The sequence below is a fragment of the Kwoniella pini genome, chromosome 4, assembly GCF_000512605.2.
Source record: "Kwoniella pini CBS 10737 chromosome 4, complete sequence".
In the NCBI taxonomy this organism is placed as follows: Eukaryota; Fungi; Basidiomycota; class Tremellomycetes; order Tremellales; family Cryptococcaceae; genus Kwoniella; species Kwoniella pini.
Genome location: NC_091719.1, coordinates 1,655,352 through 1,680,538, shown reverse-complemented (window position 1 = coordinate 1,680,538; position 25,187 = coordinate 1,655,352). Strand labels below are relative to the sequence as shown.

The following is a 25,187-nucleotide window of genomic DNA, read 5'->3' as shown; positions in this document are numbered from 1 at the left end:
GTTGAGCTGATGCATAGCGGAGATATTCAGAGCTCCTGAGATGATATATCCTTGCGAATCAAGTGAGTAGAGTGCATATGATGGTACAAAATTGGATTGATGTATGGTATATTAATACGAGGGTATACGGTATTTTGCTAGGTATATCTATGAAGTTACGACTCTCTGCTCCGTCCTGCTCCTTCATGCTCAGATCTTCTCCAGACAGATGCCAAATCTACCAGCTACACCAATCTTTTTACAGTGACAGGCTCTTGTACTCCTTGTTCACCCCTCAATCTACCTTCCAATTTCTTCTGATCTTCATATTCTTTCAATCTCAATTCCCTTTCCTTTGCTCTTTGTTCTTTACTTTGAGATTCAAGTAATTGTGGTGGAGGTGAAATAACGCAAGTTTGACATTCTGGATCTATTACTGAAGCAGGTTGTTGAACAGGAGAAGAAGGTGTATTTAATGGTGTTCCTGATGAATGAGCTTTAAAAAGAACTTCATCAGATATTGATTGTGGTGTTAAAGCGGAAGGTAATAACGCTGCTGCTGCTTTTTTTGCTGCTATACGAGCTTCATCTTTTATTACTCCTTGATACATTGTCTAATAGTATATGAAGCATATAAGCGATCGCTTCTGATTTGTCTTGTCATTTTATTAGGAAATGGGTAAAAAGAAGCTTACATCAGATTCCCTTCGTTGAATGAAATGTACACCCCATACTGTCACTCCTGACAATATGAAAGATGAAGCTAAGAATACTTTAGAAGCTCTTGACATGTTTATTGGTCTATACACTAATTGGTATCAATACGATGTGAAGAGATCGAGCATCACAATCTTTTTATTAACATATACTACTACAAATCTCGAAAATGTCGGGAAATCGCACAAAGGTTAAAAGGTTAAATTCACGTGGTTATATTCCCTTATTACGTATACAACGTGAATGATATCTATCTAGTTGATCTTTATTTACGCTTTGTTCGCGACCTTTAATTGATTGATATTTACTCGCGTGTCATAAAATCCAGCCTGGTTATTTAGTCATTCAATATAACAATTGATTCATTATCCTTCTTCTTTTCTATTCCCATACTCACACCAGGATATCGAAAATCATCTAAGAACTCCAAGAGGCGCAAATCCTTAGCTTGCTATAGAAAGTTCACGGCTAAATCTACCACAATAACAAAAATAGTCAGATAAGGGATACCGCGCACTGGCTGTTGACACATTGAATGGCCTTGAAGGCTCGGTTCGTGTAAGCAGTGGCAAAGATGTCGGGTAACAACATCAAAGTGAGTCAGCTTACTGTTCGCCTTCGGAAATCCGGAGCTTGTACAAAAGCTGACATATCAATAACTCGATAGGTAGTCTGCCGGTACGTTCAGCTGTTCGGTTCTGTGTTTCTGGATCCACAGCTGATTCTGTTGACGCCTGACAGGTTCCGGCCAATGAATCGGATGGAGACAGAGAGCAGGTCAGAGACATGTGTGGACATAAGTTCTGACTACACCACGGTACAGCTGAAGAATTCAGCTTCATTGGGTGTGTTTTCATCTGTTACTGGCGTAAATTGGCGCGAGGTCATAATAGCTGATGACATATGTTGCCAATAGCTGGACCAGAGAAAGATGGTGAGCTAGACGTTCAGCACGTAAAAGATTTAGCTCATCATGATGTATCTTAGGCTTCACGTTCGACAGGGTATTTGACACTAATACGAAACAACATGATATCTTTGATTGGGGTGTGAAAGGGATAGTCGAAGGTCAGCTTTCGGAGAAGCGAAATTTCTTTCATCAGCTGATGTGTGATGAGCAGATGTCATGACTGGTTTCAATGGTACACTGTTCTGCTATGGTCAAACAGGTTCCGGTAAAACATACAGTAAGCTGGCTTTGGAATCTTGTTCAAAGGCGCAAAGTTGACTGAACAACCGTTATAGCGATGATGGTATGTATATCTTGATAAGATATCCCTAACATAAGCTTGGATTGCCATGTCCGCTATAGAGATGTAAGCTGACTACAGGTTGGGCTTAGGGAGCCGACATAGAGAACCCAGCATTGAAAGGTTTAATCCCTCGTATAGTAGAACAGATATTCGCCTCTATCCTCTCGGCGGACAGCGTGATCGAATATACAGTGAAGGTCAGCTACATGGAAATCTACATGGAGAAGATCAAGGACCTGCTTGCTCGTAAGTCGCGTGCTCGTTAGGATGGGAGCGGAGAGGGGTGACTCGACTGATTGACCCAATCAGTAAGCTGATGATGTCTGTCGGTCGTTCCAGCTCAAAACGATAATTTGTCTATACACGAGGACAAAGCTCGAGGTGTCTACGTCAAGAACCTCACAGATGTGTATGTGGGCTCAGAAGCCGAGGTATACAAAGTAATGAAGGCTGGAGGATCAAGTCGAGCGGTCTCTTCGACTAGTAAGCTGGGCGATTAACCGAAGAAGTCAAGTACCAGCTCATCGTGCTCTTGTCTAGATATGAACGCCGAATCATCCCGATCGCATTCCATCTTTGTGATTGGCATACATCAAAGAAACACTGAGACGGGAAGTCAAAAGAGCGGTAATCTATACCTTGTGGATTTAGCTGGTTCGGAAAAGGTGAGCTGGATGGCCGCACCCCTGTTGTCGACTGACCAGCTGACATTAAAGCGTCACACCAGGTCGGGAAAACGGGAGCTACTGGTCAAACACTGGAAGAAGCTAAGAAAATCAACAAGTCCCTATCGGCTCTCGGTATGGTCATCAATGCTCTGACAGATGGCAAAGTGAGTATGATCAGCTTTTAGGCACAGTTCAATAAGCTGACAAAGAGGTCCAAGTCCTCTCATGTTCCATACCGAGACTCGAAATTGACACGTATACTACAAGGTCAGCAAGGGGGATACGCATTCCACTGCATAGCGTCTAGCTGACGATTTCAACAGAATCGTTGGGTGGTAATTCCCGTACGACTCTGATTATCAATTGTTCTCCCGCAACTTTCAACGAACCCGAGACCCTATCTACGCTGCGGTTTGGTATGAGAGCCAAATCGATCAAGAATAAAGCTCGAGTCAATGTGGAAATGTCTCCTGCTGAATTAAAAGCGTTGCTCAAAAAGACAGTTGCTGAGCTTGCATCAATGAGAGAGAGCGCAAGTGCTCTAGAAGAGGAAGTAAAAATCTGGAGGAATGGTGGGAAAGTTGATCCATCCAACTACGCTCCTCCAATATCTCAAGCTTCTTCGTCCAACACCAGCTCCGCCGCTGCCACTGCGAAACGGCTCGCGACCTCACCTTTACCCTCTACTCCAAGCGGTTCTTCTACACCGTCTCGATCAGGAACCCCTGGCGGGCTCTTGCCCTCTGCATTACTCGATAGTAGTAGACCAGACACTCCTACGGTATATAACATGGAAATGGGTAAAGACGAAAGGGAGGAGTTCTTGAAGAGGGAGAATGAGCTGAGTGATCAGCTAGCCGAAAAGGTAAGTCATTCCGCCCGTATAAGATGGTCGAATTGCGCTGAAAGTAGATCGATCTCGGGTCCAGGAATCTGCTCTTGCATCTCAAGAGAAGTTGATGGCGGATATGAAGGATGAAGTGGCGTATCTGAAAGAGCAGGAAGCGTCTATCTCGAATGTGAGCTTTGTCGCCCGGTTCGTCGCTCAGATTCAGCTAACACCAGCGGGGACAGGAAAACAAAACGTTATCTATTGAGTTGAATGATCTCCGGATCATGTCTGCTCGACTGGAATCTGAGTCGAAGGATGCAGTCATCACTTTAGACAACTACAAAGACAAAGTCGCCGATCTGCAGAAGGATATTGAGGAGCAGAAGAATCAAATTGAAGAGCTCAAGAAGATTCAACATCGTGAGAAGGAAGAGGAAAAGGAAAAGAGGAAGCAAGAGATGTTGAGTGAAATGATGAGCAAGATTGATATGGTGAGTGCCTGACGCTCCAGCTATCTTGGTCATGCTGACGATGCGGCACAGGGCGGAGCAATCCTCGATTCATCTTCCGAGAAGCTACGTCAAGTACTGCAATCCTTGGAAAATCGAGATTCTCAATCTGCCGAAGACATCTCTAATCATACAAGAGAGTTGGTCCGGTCAGCTATGGCGGAGAACCAAGATGTGGTCCGAGACTTGCAAGAAAGGTTAAGACTCGCTCAGGAAGAATCCGAATTGCAGACTAAGCGCAGGAATGAAGTGGAGCGACTTTTGAGCAGACGAGACGCTGCTTATGAAGAATTATTGGATAAGACAACGAGTAGTCAGAGTGTCGCGGTGGACGACATAAAGGTGCGTCTCAGCTGTGCGACAATGAAATGAGAGATGACAGCTGAACCATGCGAAACAGGCTCAATTCGAATCCAAATTCCATGCCTCCGAAGAACTACTTAGAGCTGAGATTAGCTCTTTGAATGGACAAACTGAATCTCGTGCTGCGGAAATACGCAGATTACAAAGTACGGTTGAAAGTTATAAGCTTTCGAATGAGGAGCTCAACGTAAGCCGCGTGCTGCGCTTGAGACGGCTTCTTAGTTAGAAGCTGACGTATGGTTGTTCATTTGCATATTCCACTCAATCCGATTCGGCTCTTATCTATCATGAAATTTCGTGTGACAGCGCGCACTATCGGTCGCTGCTGCGGGCAACGAAGAATCGGAGAACTTTGCTCAGTCTGCTAAAGAGTTGGAAAGGATTCGGAAATCTCATGAGATACAATATGCTGAATTTGAAATTGTCAAGAAAAGTTTGATGAAGGATTTGCAGAACCGATGTGAAAAGGTGAGTGCGATCCGACGCCCTGCCATGATCTCATCGACGTCTGAAAGCAGACTTCTGGACGTGGTGGGGGTTGACTCAAGCGAATTTGCATAGGTTGTGGAACTGGAGATGCAACTTGATGAGGTACGGGAACAGTATAAGACTATAGCGCGGTCGGCCAATTCTAGAGCTCAACAAAAGAAGTTGGAAGTCCTGGAACACAATTTGGAGCAACTGAACGCAGTTCAAAAGCAGGTAAGTTAAGCTATTTTAGCTGACCCGAATTAGCTACCAGTAAAGCAGTCGATGAACGTGCAATTAACGATTCCTCACATTTTTATAGCTTGTTGAACAGAACAGCAATCTCAAGAAAGAAGTTGGTGATACGCAACGCAAACTAATTTCCAGAAATGACAGAATTCAGAATCTCGAAGCTGCTCTTATCAATGCCGATAATAGGTTGACTCAAAAGACTCATAAAAGTACAGAACAAATCCAAATTCTTAAAGCTAAATTGGCCGATCGTGAGTTCACTCCCACAAGGTCGCACATTTAGTCATCGAAGAAACCTGGGAGATAACTAACGGTCGTCTTCTGTCATGCTAGTCGAAGCTAAAACTTCGAATCCGTACAATCATGGTCGGATCGCTAAACCCCTTCGAGGAGGCGGAGGAGGTGGTCATAACATAGCTGCTGCCAATCTTTCGCCATCTCTCCCTCCTGGTACCCCTATTTACCAGTCTATAGCTGGTGGCATGGTCAATTCGCCTTTAGGCAGAGTGCAGGATGAAAGCGGTGGTAAAAGGCGTGAGTGATACTACCTTCACGGGTCAACCGTATGTCAAAACGACTGGAGCAGCGTTAACGATTGCATATTCGGTGACAGAGTCATGGTTCTTCTCACCTTCATCCAATTCTCCTCGATAAAAGTGGAAGGAATTTATCATTAACAATTCAACCCTACCCTTGCACAAGACCATGTGGAACGTATATCACACACAACTCTCCATGGCATAGTTTGTACTTTCATGTCCTTGATCACGAATTTCTCTACATCCCTTTATAGAATGTATACGATACCATGCATTACATATTGTCTTGTTAATGTATTGCCAAAGTGGGGAAGTGGGGCAACGTACAGGGAGATCGAGGCGATGTCCGCTCCTTGGTTGCTAGTGCGTCATGTCAACATTGGAGTTCATGTACACTACTACATCGCTACGCGATATCAGATGCTATAAAGGCTCGCACTGTTGCAAGATTGTATTAGGAGAGAAGGTAGATTCAGTGATCATCAAGATGGCATTGTCATCCCCAACAGCTACGTGAGCGGTATGGTTTCTGGAAATCTGACAGACTAATAAGCTGACATCTAATCGCTTGAAACAGATGGGACACGATTCAAAATGTATTTTATAGAAAAGAAGAAATATATTCAATGTCATGGTCAATTCAAGATTTATCAGATTATAAAATATCAGTTGGAAAAAATGGAGGACCAATAGCAATAATTAGAAATGAAAATAAAATATTATCAACAAAAAAACATTCAATTGGTAAACCAAAAATTGAAATTTATAATTCATCAGGTATTTTAAAATCAAATATTTTATGGGATTTAAATGAAAAACCAATTTTAATTCATTTTACAATTAATAATTTAATTATAATTTTAAAATCAGGTTTATATAGAATTTATGATTTATCAAATTTATCTTTCTATAAACAATTTTCTTCTTTAGGAGGATTATTAAATAATACTAATAATAATAATGAAGAAGAAGATGGAATTATAAATATTTTAGAAGTTAAAGCATATGAAGAAGGTATGGTAATTTTAACTTCTAATTTAGAATTTTTAGAAATTAGAGGATGGAATGGTTCAAGAGCTATACCTTTAATTTCATCTGGTAAATTTTTTTTTAAATTTAAATTCAAATTCAAATTTTATTCATAGTATTTAGCTAAAAATATAAAATCTGACATTCTGGTTTGTTTTTTAAAAAAAAAAAATAGGTTTAATTGAAAAACCTTCATCTTGGGCAATATTATCTCCTGATATTTCAACAACAGCACATATTCAAATTATAATTTCAACTTTTTCAACAATTTTAACTTTAGATACATTAGAAAAAATTGATCAAAAAATTATAAAAGGTCCTTTTTCAAATATTTCAATTTCTCCAAATGGAAAATTCTTAGCACTTTTAAATAAAAAACAATTATGGGTTGTTTCAATTGATTTTAATAGAAATTTATCAGAAGTTGATTTAAATCAATTTTTTTCCGATTCAAGTGAGATTATTGAAGAAATCCAATGTGAATGGTGTGGTGATAATGCAATTACATTAAGTTGGAATGGTAAAGTAATTTTAATTGGTCCAGGAGGTGATAGTTTATCGTGAGTAAAAGTACATTCTCTTTTTCACGTTATGCTACTGGTCATCACAAAAAACTCTCATCTGGCCAGAAGTTGCTATTATAGTTCAGTTGCCTTGGTTTGCCAAATACTGATATACCATTGTTCAGATGGGACTACTCTCCTGCCGTACAAATTGTAGGCGAGATTGATGGTTTAAGAATAATATCATCCGGGACATGCGAATTTGTGCAAAAGGTACCAGGTGAGTCTTGTGGTTTGTCCTCCGAAACTTAAAGGCTCACCAACATCGGTCTAGATGCCACCCTCGCTGTCTTCTCGCCAGGATCATCGCATCCCGCGGCAATACTTTACGATGCATTGGATCATTTCGAGCGTAAATCACCTAAAGCAGATGAGAGTATACGGAGTATCAGACCTGATCTGGGTAATGCCGTTGATACTTGTATTGAAGCTGCTGGAAGGGAACTCGAGGTTATATGGCAAAGGAAATTATTGAAAGTAAATCACATACTTCGTTAAGACGGAGCATAAACAGAGTCGCTAATTGAAACCCTAAGGCTGCTCAATTCGGACGAGCATTTTTGGACCTGTATAATCCGAATGATTTCGTCACTATGGCTCAAACTCTCAAAGTGCTGAATGCGGTGCGATATTACGAGAATGGAATACCCATAACGTATGAGCAGTGAGTAAACTTTTGTACGATGGTATTTCCCAAAGATTGTTAAGCTAAATATTTTTACGTTGCAGATATATAGCATCTTCACCTTCAACACTGATTCTTCATCTACTTTCACGCAATCTACACCTCCTCGCCTTACGCATATCGCAGTATCTGAACTTACGCCCTGATCCGGTACTCTCCCATTGGGCATCAGCTAAGATAATACGGTCGTCTCAAAAGGGAGTTGATCCTTCTGATGGGGGATTAGGGGATGACGAACAGATATGTAAAGCTATAGTGGACAAGTTTGAGAAAGAGGGAGAAAGGGGAGTGAGCTATGCTGAGATTGCTAGGAAGGCTTGGGAGAATGGTAGGGCTAGACTAGCCACTATGGTATGTCAGCTGTTCGATACTTGTAGAGTACCTACAGCTGATGGAAGTTCAATAGCTCCTTGATCACGAACCCAGAGCCGCGGAACAAGTGCCCTTATTATTACAGATGAAAGAGGAGAAGATCGCGTTGGAAAAAGCCGTTGACTCGGGTGATACGGATCTAGGTGAGTCTATAATACGCCAATACCTAACATATCCTGGATTTGATCGCTTATCCACTCCTCTTCCCATTCAGTATACCAAGTTCTCCTGCATCTACGTTCCACACTATCACCTGGTGACTTCTTCCATATCCTTGATGATTCAATTTCACCCAAACTCAAGCCAGCCGTCAATCTTTTACAAGTTTACGCTCGTCAAGCCGACAGAGATTTGTTGAGGGATTTCTACTATCAAGATGATCGAAGGACAGAAAGTGGATGTTTAGAAATGGAAGAGGCTTCACAACAAGCTGTAAGTCTTATGTACTCGCTGTCAACTGGCCTCCTACTTCTATGCTGATCTGGATTGATGTTGTAATAGTATGCTGAAGATCGACTTGAACACCTCAAAAAAGCTGCGAAAGCTTTTGGAGAAAGCAAAGAGAGACAATTTGAATCGAAAATGGCAGATGACAGTTATAGATTATTGACCCTTCAACAAATCTATGAAAAAGAATTGGATCAAAAATTTACTTTCTCAGGTTTATCGGTGAATGCATTCATACATAAATTGATTTTAGAAGGGTTTACGAAAAGAGCAGAAAGAGTAAGAATAGATTGGAAAGTACCAGATAAAAGATTTTGGTGGATAAAATTAAAAGCTTTAGCAGAGAGGAAAGATTGGGAAGGTTTAGAATCATTTGCAAAGTCAAAGAAAAGTCCAATAGGATATGAACCATTTGTTGTGAGTTCTCGTGATCAAAAGAAGAATTTGACTTACGATATTTGATACTAGACTCATTTATTGTCACTTACACCACCTCAACCTACTCACGCAGCTTCATTTGTAGCTCGTTGTGATCCTCGACAAAGAGCAGAATTATATGTACAATGTGGAGATTGGGGTAAAGCTGCTGAATCTGCTAAAGAGCGAAATGATAGAGGTAAATTAGATGAATTGAAAAGGAGAGCACCTAATGGAATCGCACAAAGAGAGGTGGATGAGGTTATAAGGAGGGTAGGGAAGTGATCTTATTTCACGATGATACTGAGTTTAGATCGGTGAATATTTGTTGTATTTTGCATGCATTGCACAATTTCTCTGTGATCTCAACTTAGGGTTTGAACTTTGACTGCTGCATAGCTACTTAAAATGTTGTAATCGTGATTTGGTCGATGCAATGGCTATCTGGACATTTGGACCGCCACTGCAAAACGAAAAATGTGTCACAGAAGCAGGGAATCGGTGAAAGTGGCAGATGCCGAAAAGTGAATGAAAATCGCGATTTCAACCCACTGAATGTGGCAGACGCGACAGAAAGGGAGATCAAAAGGATAAAATGATTCGGGAGGTCCCTGTGAGCTTATAGGACTTGTAAACACCTGTGACAACTTGATGGAACACAAAAAGAATGGAGAAGCAGGGAATTGAACCCGGTACCTCGTCAATTGCTCTGTTCCAATACTGGAGAGATGCTAATGACGCGCTCTGCCAAATGAGCTACATCCCCTTCGATGTTTGAGGTGTATTTTGCTTGACCATCATCGGAAAACGGTTTCCGAGCTCCTGCCACACGCAAGTGCCACGTTGAATTGTGTCGCGCGCGCGCGAGATAATTTAATCTCCGAAACCATTGGCTCGCGTTCTGGCCTCCACCTGCCAAGCCAAAAATGATACCTCATAACTTTGGAAAAAAATGAGAGTTTTCGGTTTCTCGCCGTATCAAATTGTGAATGCAAATGATGCGCTCTGCCGGGAGAGCTACATTCATAGCCCAGTGGTGGCCATGGTCATTTTTCCGTACCCATATATGTACTTGGATAACGCTCGACTCGACAAAGCTAATTTATTGAATGATGGCTAAGCAAGGTGCCGCGTTTGCGGATAGGAAGATTGCTAAACCGAACAACTCTAGAGATATACTCCAGTAGTCCTGATTCATGAGGTTTCCTATAGATGCACATGCGAAGCTGCATGCAACGCTGGATGAAAAGTATCGCTTCGAAAAAGACACCGAGTGTCAATAATAACAATCTGGGCATCGATGTCGAATCCGCTAGAGAAGCCATATTTCTGCCACTGAGAACTTCTTGTGCGCATTAAAGACGTGTATATGCAATCGAATTGTGCCTGCTATATTCGGTGTAGAAGCAGGCTTTCAAATGATATGTAAAAGGAATTCGCCTCCATCGTTATGCATTCAGATCCTCCTAAAAATACTGTAATAACACTAACTAAATTCGATTAAGAGACAGCCAACATCAATGCAGAACTCCGCTACAACATAAAATGTTGCGGACAAGATTTATCACTGCCCTTGGTCATCTGAGTTGCACACTTGACCAACGGATTTTTGAGGGTGAGGTCCAGTGTTTGGACGTTCATTGAAGATATTATACCCAATTATGGGAGTCTGTTTTCCGTTAAAACAGATGAAAGAGTTTGCGCTGAATTCCTGAGAAATATGTTGATAGTCTGGATCTTCTGCGACTCTCCAGACCAGCGTAGTGAGTTGTTTCCCAAACTGGTACCACGGTCCCGGTTCTCTAGAGCCTTCCACTGACCACTTTTCACCTTTTCTAGTTGCCGTGATGTCTTCTCCGTTTAAAGTGATACGGTAGACGTCCCCATCATGAACTCGACTATTATCAGGGAATCCTTCGTCTCGCTCTACTGTTTTGCTCCAGCTAGTATTGTCAGAGCTTTCGAACGACCAAGTCAGCTTTGAGTGGTAATTAATATTGGCCGTTGCAATATCTAAGACTCACAAACAACTTGACATGATTTAAGCTTTGCTTTGGTAAGAAGACTTTGCACTTGGAAATATATTATGCGTGATGAATAGTTGTATACGGGAGAAAAAAATATGCTAACGAGTGACCAAGAGGATGAGACGAGACGCAAAATATATAGCTGTGTGTAATCTCCCTCTGCACCCTCTGACGCCTTCCCCTGCTCTATCTCTCCTTTATCATATTTGCCTTCTCTTTCGTCACAACAATGAAAGGTTGTACATATGTAATAACATAGATGCTTCGAACTGATACGTCATCAAATCAGGAGAAGACATGTCAACGATTTGAAGTTGAGGATGACAGAGAATGTATATGGTATTTGCATTTTATCTTTATGACGTCGTAAATGTGTTGATGAAAATCGTGTATGATGTTCTTGGACGAAGTCATAACCAAATCAGGATTTGGACCTCCTTTCTTCTGTTCTACGGTTTTGATCTGTCATGACAGCTTACGAGCAGGAGAATTGACAAGTGGCAATTCATGGTGTAGTCAAGTGAACGAACTGCTGCAACATCAGTGATTCAAATCTGGTGTGCGATCATCTCTACAGGATGGATGTGGGAAATAAGATGATCATTTCTCGTAACGAATTAGTGATCACGACTAAATTGTACAAGAGTCACCGCATCTTGCCACTTGACTTGTATTGTACGAAGAGCTCTACCTTTCATCGAGCTACCAATCATGTTGGACCATTGCACCGATCATTACATGACTATGCATAGTATCTCAAGAGATCCAGCGGCAACAAAATAGTCTTGAATGACATTGTTAGACCGCGAGCGGGGAACATCAAACCAAAACAAAGATGTATAGATTGTATTGTAAAATGACAGCCTGCACGATCGAGTTATCGGGGGCTACTAATCTGCCCTGGGATCGGCCTGAAGTGCTCCCTGTACCAATCTGTGGTACACCATTCCCCTGGGGTCGACCTTTCAAAGAAGCTTGGTCTATCTCTACCCTGTTTTATCGCAAGGCTTTGCAACCAAACTCTTTCCGGCACTCCGACAGGAATTTTCAATGGTTTCCCGTTGAAAGTGATGGTGTACGTTTTTGACGGAGAATTATCTGTATTATCTTTGGCGTCTTCGTCGCTACTCTCGATCGTTCTATCCAACATGCTCTTACTATCATCGTCATAAGAAAGTCAGCATTCACGATACAGTCGTACCGAAGAAGTACGCTACTACTCACTTGTCCTGAGAAGACACAGTGGAAGTTGGAGCAGACATATTGTTCAAAATGAATTGGCTTAGAAGTGATAGTATTGTAATATATTGAATGAATGATTGAGTTAAAACGAAAAGGAAATTGTCACTAGGTCAATTGAGCCTTTTTATACCTTTCCGACCAATCTTGACTGGTCAACCCAATCCAAGATTATCATTCAATGTCACAAGTCAACCATTGTCTGATAGAAGACTCCTCGTCATCGATCATGACGAAAATATGACTAATCCGATCCAGGCTTTTGAATAGTCTAGATAGATATGGTAAAGCCGATCACATCGGATTTCTTCCCCACCTCAGGACAAATGACCGAAGACATAACGAATATCTCACTTGACCCTCTGTGCTAAGGCAGATCAAGCGAAAGCGTCATTCTAAATAGAAGGTGCGAGGAGCCTTCACGACAAGCTAAGAAGCCAGAACACCATCAAGTAGAACCATTTTTCCAGTGGAGTCTGGCCAGACTTTGACCAAGGGGAACGCATACGATTCTATATCAGTGGGTGACTGCGAAGGGGCGTGGTCCAGACGTGCGCTTTCGCGCAGGTATAATGCGTCTCATGATATGTCATCGCATGGGTAAACTGACGTACAAGATTTCGAAGCCTTCCTGCCGTTTCAAATGTTCTTCTTTCGCATAGCTCCACAAACTCATACTTCCATTTCAACGTCATCTCCATTCTCATTCTTGACATTCTCGTCACCTATCCAAGTTGGAACTTCGAAATTGATAGTCTTACATTCCAGCGTTTCTAAGCATACCAAAGCTAATACACCTGTTTGAGCGAAAGATGGGAGGAGAACTATACGTGTTGGCGAATCTTCATCTGCAAAATATCGCATAACCACTTAGCCGGATCATGCTCCGGAAGTACATTGGAACTTACCTCCTACGATAGCAGTCTCGAATTCAGGTTGATTACCTATGACGTAGACGTCCGGGCGATGCTTTATGATGAATGGATCTGCATCAGGGAAAGGATATATCCCTTCGTGATTTCCTTTGTCAGCTAGTTCTGTCTTTGTCATCTTGTAGACGACTGAAAAAAAAAGGCTCACATAGTGTATCTGGTGCTGTTGGAGCTATATGTCTCCATTCCAATGTCCGTCTAGCCATAGCTAGCCTGCTATCTGAGGGGAGATACTTAAACACGTCGTCTATCGTTTGTCCACCTGTATTCAAGAAGCTATTGCGTTGAATATACTGATTAGCTAATGCGATTTGACAGATTGATCCACACGTTATAGCTCACCTCTTTCCGCCAATCTCCAGCCAGCTTGGGTTTGTCCCACATTCCAAGCCCCGGGTCTTATCTTTACTACCGAACATAACCTTCGGTAATGCTTGTTGGGGTAAAGTTGCACCTGCTGGATCCGAGGGACCGGGAATAATATTTATGGGCAACGAACTTGCTAGCAAATCTTCTATCAGGGTCGATAGGGTTTTCGTAGGGTGATTAGCAAATAGTGGTTTCGTGGAATTGTTGAACCGTTTCTAGTCAAGTCTATCAGATATGCACTACCTCTGATCACGAAATGAAATTAGACTGACTATCTTTTTGTCATCTTCTCCTCTTACTGGCGTGGTCAAGCTGTTCCCTGCTAGTATCAATCTTGCTATACGCCCCCCATCGAATTGGTCCTGGTTGATATTTTAAGCTGATAGCGTTCGGTGCCTCAAACTGAGGTGGCTTACCGATATTCCACCTCCTTCACCCGTCAACCATTCTACCAATAATTCGCACTTCAAATCTGCTGGAGCTTCTTGCGCACCGACTGACAAACCCGAGACTAACGCTACCCAAGTCTTTTCGGCATCTTGAACGTTCATTCCGTTACCTGAATGTGAGGTATCAGCTTCAATCTAGTACGGTTCGTAAATTAGCTGACCTGTCATTTCTACATCCTCGCTGGCCTTGGCTTTCTCTTTCCCTTTTCCATTGGCTTTGGACGGGCCAGCTTGTACATCGAGCTTATCTGGTAGACCGGCAAAACAAAGGTCTATGACTTCGAAATCACCCGAAGAAGTCTCCATACCCAAAGCAGCCATGATAACCCCTATTCCAGATTGTTTTTGTCAGCTAAATGACGTTGCACAGCGGTATTCTAGCTGAGCTGACCCGTCACCAAACCACCACCTTGTCTATCCCTTTCTCTCTTCATCCTCTCTCCGACTAATCTGACTCGACCTGACTCGTCTTCCAGATGAACAGCATCTTGAGCTGAGTAAAATTTCGGTCGTGGTGCTGGAGGTGCTAGCCAGTGCTATTATTGAATGCTACTGTGAGCTGAAGAGTCAAAGAGTCTATGTGCAAAATAGCTTACATCCCTGGCCATATCTTCCAGTACGTTAGGTTTGAGTGGCATGTCTAAGTATACCGTACCGACGATATAACATAATTGAGATCTGGTTAAATTCAATATTCGAGGCAACAGCGGTGGATTGCCTGTACATTATGAAAGCGTTAGCTGTACAACGTGGCCAAAAGATACGTATGGGCAAGCTCACCTCTAACACTTTTCCACTTCTCTTGTGCTCTATCTTCCACTATCGGCCGTAATTCTACCAAGCGTACAAAGTATATATTGGCATATTGATGTTTATATGATCGTGAAGAACTATCCAGTATAAATGGTTTGCTCAATTCCGGAAGAGTCGAATAAGAAGGATTTGGTCGAGTAGAAACACTTCCTGAGGGTGTTGGTAGCGGTTCAACCATCTTTTACCGGGCTGCCTAATCGCTCTGTTGTTGTATCACTTGGTCAAGAAAGGTTTAGAGTGCAAAATATTGGGTAAGAAATGTTTGAATTTGGCTTGATCGCATTCGATGAAACCAAACGCGTATCAGCGTCATGTTCACACTATTACGTAATACCAAATGATGCGCGTCTGACTTTATTTTGACAATGAACATTACGACGAGCACAGTCAACTGAAAAAACAACAGGAATAAACGCAAAATACAATCAACCATCTAGATTGATCAACATATTACTTCTCCCTTCTTGTCTCTTATCTCTTACACGTAATCCATTCAAAATCAGAAAAACATCAGCCCTTCAGACACGACGAATACCGATTCAATTCTTCGGTCGATTGTTTCAACCCTCTCCATCCCTCCATCACTCTTCGCCACCATCCCAATTTCCGATGAGTCTGTCTGCTCACCTGATAGAGCAATTCGAAGAACGAAAACCATTTATAGGAGATTTATCCAGCTCGTTTGCTAGACCCTCTCATCTAGCTATACCAAGAAGCAGTACACCTTCAGCCAGACCCTCATCAAGGCATTTCACTCCGTATCCTAAAATGGATCCAGATGAAAGTTGGATATCTCATCATGGACAAGATCAAATGCAGCAATCAGCTTTTGCAGGTCCTTCGAATCAAGGAAATACACAATGGTCTGAAGAAAGGATACAAATGATGCAAGGTAGATTGAGGAAGAAATTGGGTCCAGAGTATATATCACAACGACAAGGTCCAGCAGGGGGTGGGAAATTAAGGTGAGCTCTTCAACAACACCAGTCTGGTTTTCATTAGCTGACTATGGGATGTATCCATAGCTATATAGAGGGATGGAAAGGTCAGTTTAAAGTTTCGCAGCTTTGATGAACGCAAGCTGACAAACTCATAGTGATTAACCTGGCCAACGATGTATTCGGCTTTAACGGCTGGTCCTCGTCGATTGTGTCGCTGAAGACTGACTATGTAAGCTGGAATTACGCCAGCAGTCCTAATCTGAGCTGACGTTCATCCTAGCTCGACGAAAAAGAAGGGGGACGGACATCGATCAATGTTACAGCTATCATACGGATCACGCTAGCGGATGGTACGTTCCATGAAGACGTAGGGTGCGGTCAAGGGGAGAATCTGCGAGGCAAATCAGCTGCTTTGGATAAAGTTAGTCTCATGCTATCTGACACGACATCATATAGCTGATTGTATACATATAGGCGCAGAAAGAAGCGGTAACGGATGCTACCAAACGAGCATTGCGAACATTTGGCAATCTACTTGGTAATTGTCTATACGACAAAGAATATACGAAAGAGGTCACAAAGATCAGAGTGCCGCCTGTAAGTTTAATCTATAATCCTGGCAATTGCAGACCACTTACGTCCTGAGACAGGCCAGATTCAATCAGAATGACCTTGAGAGGCGACCTGAATTTACACCTGCTGGAGCAGCTGCACCACCCGCAGGACCGTCTATCGCCCAAGCTAACCAAGCGAAACCTATACCGATTCAACAACCTCAACCCATACGTCCGCTAGCTCGAGATCCACCAATAGTTGCGCCTGGTACACCTCTGAGATCTATCAACGATGCGAATGGTGACGTATACATGGAAGAAAATTTCGATGCTGAGTTCTTGGACATCGGAAGCGATTCCTTTCTTGATCAGATTGAGGAATCGAGCGTTCAAGTCGCGTCGAGTCATACGTGAGTCAGCTCTTTGCAGCATGGGCTAGAGATGAGCTGAGGTCCTTCTATGAGAGTATAGTCACTTCCAACAATCCAACGCACAGGCTGGACCCTCGAGACTACCGCAACAAGCTGCACAACCTGGGTACCAGCACCGACATCGACCCGAGCCGCCTCGTGTAGCTCAGTCCCTCAATGACCTGCCCACTTCAGTAGTCGCCCAAGGAGTTGCTCAGCAAGGGCAAGTCGGGTCGAAGCCTAGCAGTAGTGATTCGGCTGAATCAGGATCTGGAGGAAGTGGAAAGACTCTCGCTGAAAGCAAGCCGAGACCTGTAGGTGGATTTGCCGTACCGAATCTGCCTGGAACAACAGTATGTCCAGTTTTTAACGTGTTTTGTTCGTCGATAAGATCGATCTGTATCTGATTCAACCGAGTGCAGGCGAATACCAATGCAGCATCCGCTCGTCGACAGGCCATGGCCCAAGCTCTAAACGCGGCAAAGATATCTCCATCGCCACCAATAAGGGCGGAATCGCCTAAAATTCCTGCAGGAGGTATCGATACTGTTGCTGCTCGAGCGTTTAACAAGTTGAAAAGCGACGGGGTGGATCTCAGATTGGATGAGAATGGTGTGAGTGATGAAGGGGAGAAAGTTACGATGAGTGGTTTTACCAGTGCGAGGGGAGTCAAAAGACTCAATGAGGATAGGACAAGGTAAGCAGCATGAAACTCCTCTTTCATGGCAAGCAGTGGATACAGGAGAGCTGACATATAGATTAACTATAGCCTGTCGCCAACCAAGCTTCCTGGCTACGGACAAAACCAAGGTCAAGGTCAAGCCGGATATAACCGTCAAGCGGGACGGATGGCTTTAGGTGAATTGACCACTGGACCGACAGGGTCGGTAGAGAGAGGAAATCCGGGAGATGATTGGGGTGCGAAGAGGAGTAGGATCGGGTAAAGCAGCCAGCGATCATCGCGATCATAATTTCTTTGTTTCAATCTACCATTGTTGTTGTTCAATCGCCTTGGCTTATCAGACATCTTGGTTGACAATTTCAATCACACTTCATCATGTTGTCCTTCTACTTATCCTTCAATTTCACATCATTTGTATTGTAGCACGATTAGGCATATCATATCTCATCTGTAAATATCTCCGACAAGCATGTATAAGCGAATCTCAAGTACTACGTGAGTAAAGTCAATCGTTGCGCAAGGCAGCGGAAGTGCACTGAGATAATTTAACCAATCGTCCTGCTGCATGGAAGAAAAAAACAATGCATCCAGAAAGACGTGATATAGATTTTAAAACTAAGATCAAAGGGTCAAATAATATAAATGAAGACCTATCATAATCGTATATATTCGACGCGCTTTAATTGATAATGTGAATTTTACTTGTACAGGTAGGTATAGGAATATTGACATTCGTGATTCATTTAGTTAATAATCAAAACAATCTAAGCTGTCCATAATCTTCTAACTAATTCAGTAAGACCTAAAATTAATATTTCCTATTAGTTTACTTATTCTTACAATTCAGTATAAAGTTACGCATATACTTACCAACATCATTTGTGTTAAATTCATATACACCCCAAACACTTAATCCAGTAGCTATTTTTAAAATCCATGAAGCGATAGGACCAATAACAGGGAATTTTCTAGGATGTAAATAATCTACACGACAAGAATCAAATCCAATATGTGAATGAACTATTAATGAAACAGCTAAAATTCCATCTAATATAGGCTAAGGAAATTGAAAAACAAAACACAAAATTAGTTCAATTTGCTTTTAGTAGAAAGTAGAAAAAAGGTAGATCAAATTCAAATTAAATACTTACATAAGCTGATCCAGTTGATACTGCTGCACCAACTGTAACTGGTACTAAAGCTGCAGAAAGTACACGTTCAAATGCCCAATGATATGATCCATGAGATCTTGATGCAGGGAGATCGGAAACAGCATCATTTACTGTTCCCTTGAGGATAGCTAAGCATTAAAATGTAATCAAAATTAGCTAATTGTAAACTGGCCCAGTATGCTGAGTATGGTCTCGAAAATTTCCCGCGCAGGATTAACAAGTCCTCTTCCAAGACAATCTCTCCAACGATACATCCTGTATCCCCACCATGCCAATATCTCTAAATATAGATCTTGACGCAGACAAATTAAGATTGAGACGAAATGACACTTACGTCCTCCTGGGATATATTTGAATCCACCAGTCTCATCAGCTGCAACAGTTGCATCTCTTCTAACACCACTTGCTCGGATAGCGAGAGCTCGAGCTAATATCATTGAAACGAATGGTATTAGCGATCATATTCGCATATCTCACAAACAGTCGTTTCATCTATCTGCTTTTCCAGCCCTCCACCAGCCTTCCCAGCTGACAATCGACTATATCCTCTATCATCGCAGAGGATATCCAATCCTCCTCAGGATATTTCATTCTCCCTTGTACCTATTCTTCATGATCTTGTGATAAATGACTTACAAGTATGTAATCCTCTTCCACCTAAACCTAAACCCAAAGCTCTAAAAGTAGAAGTTGATGCAGTAGGACGAATCAATGACATCTTGCGGGTATTGCTTATAAGAGGAAGGTGAGTGATAGATCTAGAGATACAGCTGATGAGATGAGTATAATTGATCGACCTATGATAAGATTGAGGTATATTAAATGATGATATTGTTTCTAAAATGATGGGATTTAACAAATACAAGCAGTTCAAAGTCGATTGCGTTGAATTAGCGAATCGGCTTCAATCAAGAAGTCACAAGTCAAGTTTAAGATAAATGAGGCACCAAATAAAATGAACCAGCTTATTATTATATTACATGGTAGTATCGGGTAAATTCGGACTTTTAACAGGTTGGCCAATTAACTTTCTTGTAAATCACCATTTTGTCCGGTATAATTAGCATTTGATAAAATGTATCTCATCACGCGCGCGCATGACAAGGATATCTATTGTTACATCTCGACCGTGCTAAAGAGAAAGGTTATATGTCGTATGATGCATTAATTAAGACTGTGACAAGCCAACACTCAATGGAAACCAAAACAACGATGAAATAGTTTATAACTTTGCACAAATTTATGCTAACATCGAATCCTTGTTCGTATAACGGCTAGTATGACCGCTTGTCATTTCTCAGCTTCACAGCTGAAAAGCGCGCGGTAGATCAGAGTTCGATTCTCTGACAGGGAGTTTCTTTTTGACTTTTCGTGGCTGTCTGACAATTAACCTTTCTTTTTGACATTGTTTTTGCGTATATATGTGATTTGCTTTACAATCAAATTTTATGGAACGAGGGAAAATGCAGGCCTGGAATATGGAAGCAGTGCTCACAAATTAGAAGTTTTTCTTGGACACAGCGAAAATAGGAGAAGCTTCGGACGGATCATCAAGGCGAAGCAAAAAAGCTTGTGAGTGCTTTGGACCCAATATTCTGTAAAGCATCGCTAGATTATTCCGATTTAATCGGGCTTCCGTATTCTACTATCGACTCTGCCTTTGAGTTGCATAGCATATTCATGAAGTAAAATGAAAATCGTACGCCTGCTTCTGATCCGTTCCGACCGGATTTGCAAAAGACCCTTCGAAGACCATTAAAGGATAAGACCATCAAAGGATGTGACTCTGTACTTCCAAATGCGAAAAACAAACTTATGGTGGACTATAACCACTCTATAATCTTCTGTTATCGTATATATAGCTTACTCCTTCTGGTATCGTTTGTATTTTTTCATAACATATCTTTCACTTTCCAAACTTTCTTAGACATTCGTGTTCACTTCGAACATTGACAAAACATAATGACTTTCGATCAACAATCTCACATTTCCTCTGATCAAACTATGACTGATACTGGTAAATTTGATTCTAACAAAAACAGTTCTACTGACCTCGAGGATATTTTGAGGCATGCTCCTCATATAGCAAAATCCGCTTGGCGAGGTGTTAGAGGTGAAGAAGGAACCAGGTAAGTTGATTGTTCCACTATGTCTTTACGTCTAAAACCTTTAAAACACATCCTGCATTCATTATAAAAGATTTGGAATAAATATAATTATGATGATATTGTCTTTCTTTCTCCAGCTTCCCAGCACGTCATCGTGCTGGATGTCAATGGCCTTCAGTCCAAAACTGTTCAGAAACATGTGGAGAATCCGTAGAAGACGCTGATATTGTTGATATTTTAAAAACGGACGAGACAATCAAAGGAAAGAAGAAGATCAAGGTTGTTGATGATCAAACATACACAGCTTACAGCATCGATCCCATGAAAAAAGAGTTTATTATTGTCCCTCAACCTACGGGAGATAACGAAAATATAAGATCCATAAAGAGAGATATGATTATTAGTGACAAAATGTGGAATGTACCGGGATCTCATACTGTGAAATGGAATGAATTTCCAGATGATCCTACATGTTCTGGATATTACATAGCTTCTTCTTAGGAAGAATAGATCGGAATTACCATTTATATACTATGTAAAGCTATTGACCCGAATCATACTTGCCTATCACCCTTTGATACTCTGCTATGATCAGATGCATCGTTCCCATGCGCATTCAAGTTACAACAAACAAGAGGGGAGTCAACGCCACGAAAACTCCAAAAAGAAACTCCCTGTCAGAGAATCGAACTCTGATCTACCGCGCGCTTTTCAACCGTGAAGCTGAGAAATGACAAGCGGTCATACTAGCCGTTATACGAACAAGGATTTGATGTTTTCACATTCTCGCCAAGCAATACATTCGTTAATTCTGCAAATACTAAAGATATCAGTAGGCCTGGGGTCTGACTATCGATATCGAAAGATCACTGAATAATGATATGCGAAAATGGCCCTCAAAATATCGTGGATACCCATGGTATCGTGATGATGACGAATTGAAGCAAACATAATGCATGTTTTGTAAGATATATCGCAATAAAGAAAATTAATCGGCAAGTATTTGTGATACACTTTGCTAGCACAACTTTTATTCAAAGGCTACTCAAGACTATCATATTACCAAGTATGCATAGTTTTTTTCCCCTATGATTGATTTCATCTATATGTAATACATTTTTTCTAAAACGTCAAATTATCATATTTTTTTTAATTCATCTAAAATTGTTTTTTCCATAGCTCTTAAAATTTCAGGTTTAGTAAAACTACTAGTCATAATATAAATTACATTTCCTAAAGGTCTACCATGAATTTGAAAAGGACTAAATGAATTATTAGGTGAAATAATTATTCTTTTTTTTAAATTATTTAAAAATTCTAATCCAAAATTAGATGAATAACCTATGTAAATAATTTACCAAAACCAATTAACAATTTTTTTTTCTTGTTTTCTTGTTTTTCCGTTGTTTGGAAAAACAAAATTAAAAAAAAAAAAAAAAAAAACTTACCGCTTTGTTCATTAACTTTTAATTCAATTGCAAGAACAGTACCCATTGCCATACAACCTTTAACAATTTTCATTTCACTTAAATTTTTAATTAAATTTGGATTCCAAAATGACCATCTTTTTATTGTTGAATTATTACCTTCTAAATTCCACATTTTTTTTTCTTTTTCCCAATTTTGTTTTTCTAAAATTTCAATTGATTTTAAAGCTACTGAACATCCAATTGGATTTGCAGTATATGAATGTCCATGTAATAAAGCATCAATTTTTTTGTTAGATAAAAAAGTGTTAAATATTGAAGTTGATGCTAAAGTTGTTGAAAGTGGTAATAAACCTCCTGTTAAAATTTTTGCATATACTGCAATATCTGGAGTTTCTTTTAAAATTGAAGCTGCTGATAAATATCCAAATCTATGTAATCCTGAGAATACTTTTTTTCCAAAAGAAAAAAAAATAAATCAATTGATTAACTTTTATAAATATGTTATGGGAAATCGTAAAAAAAGAATTTTTTTCTCACCTTCATCGTATATTACAGGAATACCTCTCCATTTCCTCTTTTCTCTCCAACCATTCCTAACTTCTTCTAAATCCTCTTTATATTTCTTACCCTTCCAAGACTTTCCTCCAAATAAATCACTACTTGCCCTCACTACTTGTATTAAACAATTTTGGAATAAAGGATCCACAAAAACCATACCGCCTGCTCCTAAACACGTAGGTTCAAGAATCAAAGCTCCAAATTTCTTTCCTTCTTTAACAGCTTTTTCAAGATTTGATCGTATATGAGATCGATAATAATCAGCTAATGGAGTTGATAATCTATCTTGAACCGAATAAATGTCCTGAAGATCATCGAATGAAACTCTCCAACCATCCGAGATGATTTCAGCCTTCGACGCTACGGAGTCAGGTAGGACTTCCCATTCATCTGGTCCCGTTGTTGAGACTGTCGGTTTACCGTTGATGAATTGTACCATTGGTGGAGAGAACCAATGTCCTCTACCTTTATACCTATGAAATTGAGATATATCAGCTGATTCACCAGGAACCGTAGCTAGAACATACCAGTCTACAGCCTTGTTGAAGGTGGATTGTTCAGAAGCGTCCATACTTCCGATCTACCAACTGAAATTAGCTAATAACCATAATGTGATACAGCGAATGCAGGTAGACTCACAGTGTCACCATGATATCCCCCTCGAAAACCAATAACACCGTAATCCCCTCCCATTTCGCCATCGTATCCATATCTCCGTCCAGCAGCTCTTAAAGCCATTTTCAAAGCTACTTCAATACCTGTACTTCCATTATCCGAATAAAACACTCTTTCCGCCCAGCCTTTTCCTACCGTCTGCTTGAGCTTCTCAGCAAGCTTTAAAGCTGGCTCATGTGTACCTGAGGGAAATAAGACATGTCCATATCTCCCTGCTGCGGTGGCCGCTGCTAAAGTCAATTCCTCATTTGCGTGTCCGTGAGATTGTCTAAGAAGTCCGAGCGATAGGTCAGCCCTCTCACAAGCTTGAGATAAATGAGGAAGCGGATACACACGTGAACCAACTTGCTGATCCGTCGAAATATGAATTCAACAAACTCTCTTCTTCTTTCGGTATTACAGCTCCCTCATCTACAGCGGGCGTGACGGCCGAGGGAGGTTTGGTATAATACGCATCGAAATTATCCCCAAATGCGGAATCCACGACCATTACATCTTCTTTCTTATTTATCTAGGAAGCATCAATAGTCAGCTGAGTTAGACGATGGCAAATCATCTGGTAGCTCACTATACCATGTTGAGTGAAAGGCCACCAAACAGATTTAAGTGTTCTATCTGGCATTCCGTTTAATTCCTTTATACGATTTGAGTGTTCGATATCTAACCATTCCGTAGCATCTTTTACACCTCCTTCACCTTGTTCTCCAACACCAAGGCTTTCAACTTCTGAATACCATTGAGATAATCTCAGAGCATCTTCTGCTAAAGTACCATATTTTTTTGGAGGAGGTTTTATAGTCCAATATCCTACTCCTCTATCTTTGAAATATCCTTCTAGGAAATCATCATTCCGATAATAAGAGTCGTATAGACATAACACTGCTGATATGGAATATCCACGCATGATTAGGGATTCGTATGATGATAGGGTTGTTGAAATTCCGCCTAAGTGAGGAGAAGCTATGAGGATAGATGGTAATCTGAGGGAACGAAGGAATGTCGATTGAGTATGAGGGGGATGTAATGCCGGAGAATGAACACCTTGATCAAGTGTCAATTGAGCTTTCATTGCAGAAGGTAACAAGAAATTTTGACTTACCTCCTGCTGTTTCCACGAACAAAGCTCCTTCCCTACCATCTAATCGCTTGACACAATCAGTAGCGTAATTTTCTATACCTCGTACCAGCTCATCATTGGTCTTAGGAAACGGCTAAGAGATTGTCAGTCAGCTGTTAAGCCTCCGATAATAATAGGCGAAGAGCTGACTAGATCTGGAGCAAGTTTAGCAGCTAAATGAGGGGACATAGGTTCTCTATATTGATACAGGTTGTGGGTATCTATTAGATGGGAGTACGGCTTGGTGTGCCTTTGTAAATAGCTATAGGTCAAGTAATGAGCTAAGATGAACAGATCCTCTCAGGGTAAGACTGTGTTGGCAACCTTACCTAACGTCGGATTCTTCATCTGGTCCAGTTGAAACGGGTTTCAGATAGAAAACACTTTTCTGATCCTCAACTTCCTTGCCTTTCCCTTTGGCTGATAAAGCATATTTCGAAGCTGTCGCACGAACTAACGCAGTGGTGAGTAAAGTTTTACCTACATCAGTATTGGCTGTACACATATTGTCAGCTCATTGATCCGTACAAAGGGGAATACCGGGTAGCTTACCTCCGAAAACTTGATGTATTCGGAAATTGGGGAACAGGAGGGGCATCGCCGACAGATGTCACCTCT

General features: G+C 41.1%; 10 protein-coding genes across 10 annotated transcripts; 4 read left to right on the top strand and 6 right to left on the bottom strand.

Moving 5' to 3' along the window:
* Positions 1-224: 224 nt before the first annotated feature.
* I206_103644 (uncharacterized protein) lies at positions 225-770 on the bottom strand (the record flags this gene model as incomplete). The annotated part of the gene is made up of 2 exons (XM_019153127.1): positions 225-593; positions 675-770. 2 exons carry the CDS (start codon positions 768-770, stop codon positions 225-227), a joined length of 465 nt encoding a protein of 154 aa, XP_019013288.1.
* Positions 771-1,270: 500 nt separating this feature from the next.
* Positions 1,271-5,695, top strand: I206_103643 (uncharacterized protein; the record flags this gene model as incomplete). The annotated part of the gene is made up of 22 exons (XM_070202807.1): positions 1,271-1,291; positions 1,364-1,374; positions 1,438-1,541; positions 1,613-1,630; positions 1,684-1,764; positions 1,818-1,883; positions 1,942-1,949; positions 2,039-2,195; positions 2,289-2,432; positions 2,490-2,614; positions 2,677-2,781; positions 2,836-2,884; positions 2,941-3,482; positions 3,547-3,636; positions 3,692-3,940; positions 3,992-4,300; positions 4,359-4,508; positions 4,628-4,789; positions 4,883-5,023; positions 5,112-5,292; positions 5,375-5,575; positions 5,655-5,695. 22 exons carry the CDS (start codon positions 1,271-1,273, stop codon positions 5,693-5,695), a joined length of 2,955 nt encoding a protein of 984 aa, XP_070058908.1.
* A 372-nt stretch (positions 5,696-6,067) lies between these two features.
* On the top strand, positions 6,068-9,378 carry I206_103642 (uncharacterized protein; the record flags this gene model as incomplete). Its single annotated transcript, XM_019153129.1, has 11 exons — positions 6,068-6,093; positions 6,158-6,678; positions 6,785-7,169; positions 7,298-7,392; positions 7,447-7,649; positions 7,709-7,836; positions 7,902-8,208; positions 8,264-8,372; positions 8,444-8,661; positions 8,731-9,093; positions 9,145-9,378. 11 exons carry the CDS (start codon positions 6,068-6,070, stop codon positions 9,376-9,378), a joined length of 2,589 nt encoding a protein of 862 aa, XP_019013290.1.
* A 1,279-nt stretch (positions 9,379-10,657) lies between these two features.
* I206_103641 (uncharacterized protein) lies at positions 10,658-11,131 on the bottom strand (the record flags this gene model as incomplete). The annotated part of the gene is made up of 2 exons (XM_019153130.1): positions 10,658-11,051; positions 11,118-11,131. The coding sequence occupies 2 exons, from the start codon at positions 11,129-11,131 to the stop codon at positions 10,658-10,660; spliced, it is 408 nt and encodes a 135-aa protein (XP_019013291.1).
* Positions 11,132-11,997: 866 nt separating this feature from the next.
* Positions 11,998-12,382, bottom strand: I206_103640 (uncharacterized protein; the record flags this gene model as incomplete). The annotated part of the gene is made up of 2 exons (XM_019153131.1): positions 11,998-12,277; positions 12,345-12,382. 2 exons carry the CDS (start codon positions 12,380-12,382, stop codon positions 11,998-12,000), a joined length of 318 nt encoding a protein of 105 aa, XP_019013292.1.
* Positions 12,383-13,031: 649 nt separating this feature from the next.
* I206_103639 (uncharacterized protein) lies at positions 13,032-15,100 on the bottom strand (the record flags this gene model as incomplete). Its single annotated transcript, XM_070202806.1, has 10 exons — positions 13,032-13,207; positions 13,268-13,369; positions 13,440-13,567; positions 13,634-13,875; positions 13,933-14,022; positions 14,077-14,219; positions 14,271-14,438; positions 14,501-14,645; positions 14,706-14,827; positions 14,890-15,100. The coding sequence occupies 10 exons, from the start codon at positions 15,098-15,100 to the stop codon at positions 13,032-13,034; spliced, it is 1,527 nt and encodes a 508-aa protein (XP_070058907.1).
* A 431-nt stretch (positions 15,101-15,531) lies between these two features.
* Positions 15,532-17,771, top strand: I206_103638 (uncharacterized protein; the record flags this gene model as incomplete). The annotated part of the gene is made up of 9 exons (XM_019153133.1): positions 15,532-15,887; positions 15,948-15,967; positions 16,019-16,092; positions 16,144-16,284; positions 16,338-16,460; positions 16,514-16,827; positions 16,889-17,180; positions 17,250-17,524; positions 17,597-17,771. 9 exons carry the CDS (start codon positions 15,532-15,534, stop codon positions 17,769-17,771), a joined length of 1,770 nt encoding a protein of 589 aa, XP_019013294.1.
* A 502-nt stretch (positions 17,772-18,273) lies between these two features.
* I206_103637 (uncharacterized protein) lies at positions 18,274-19,399 on the bottom strand (the record flags this gene model as incomplete). The annotated part of the gene is made up of 5 exons (XM_019153134.1): positions 18,274-18,311; positions 18,380-18,566; positions 18,661-18,809; positions 19,016-19,108; positions 19,318-19,399. 5 exons carry the CDS (start codon positions 19,397-19,399, stop codon positions 18,274-18,276), a joined length of 549 nt encoding a protein of 182 aa, XP_019013295.1.
* Positions 19,400-20,643: 1,244 nt separating this feature from the next.
* On the top strand, positions 20,644-21,290 carry I206_103636 (uncharacterized protein; the record flags this gene model as incomplete). The annotated part of the gene is made up of 2 exons (XM_019153135.1): positions 20,644-20,810; positions 20,927-21,290. The coding sequence occupies 2 exons, from the start codon at positions 20,644-20,646 to the stop codon at positions 21,288-21,290; spliced, it is 531 nt and encodes a 176-aa protein (XP_019013296.1).
* A 637-nt stretch (positions 21,291-21,927) lies between these two features.
* I206_103635 (dethiobiotin synthase) lies at positions 21,928-25,167 on the bottom strand (the record flags this gene model as incomplete). The annotated part of the gene is made up of 11 exons (XM_070202805.1): positions 21,928-22,130; positions 22,238-22,666; positions 22,757-23,250; positions 23,305-23,357; positions 23,417-23,720; positions 23,788-23,963; positions 24,021-24,493; positions 24,552-24,663; positions 24,720-24,831; positions 24,899-25,064; positions 25,122-25,167. 11 exons carry the CDS (start codon positions 25,165-25,167, stop codon positions 21,928-21,930), a joined length of 2,568 nt encoding a protein of 855 aa, XP_070058906.1.
* Between the last annotated feature and the right edge of the window lie 20 nt (positions 25,168-25,187).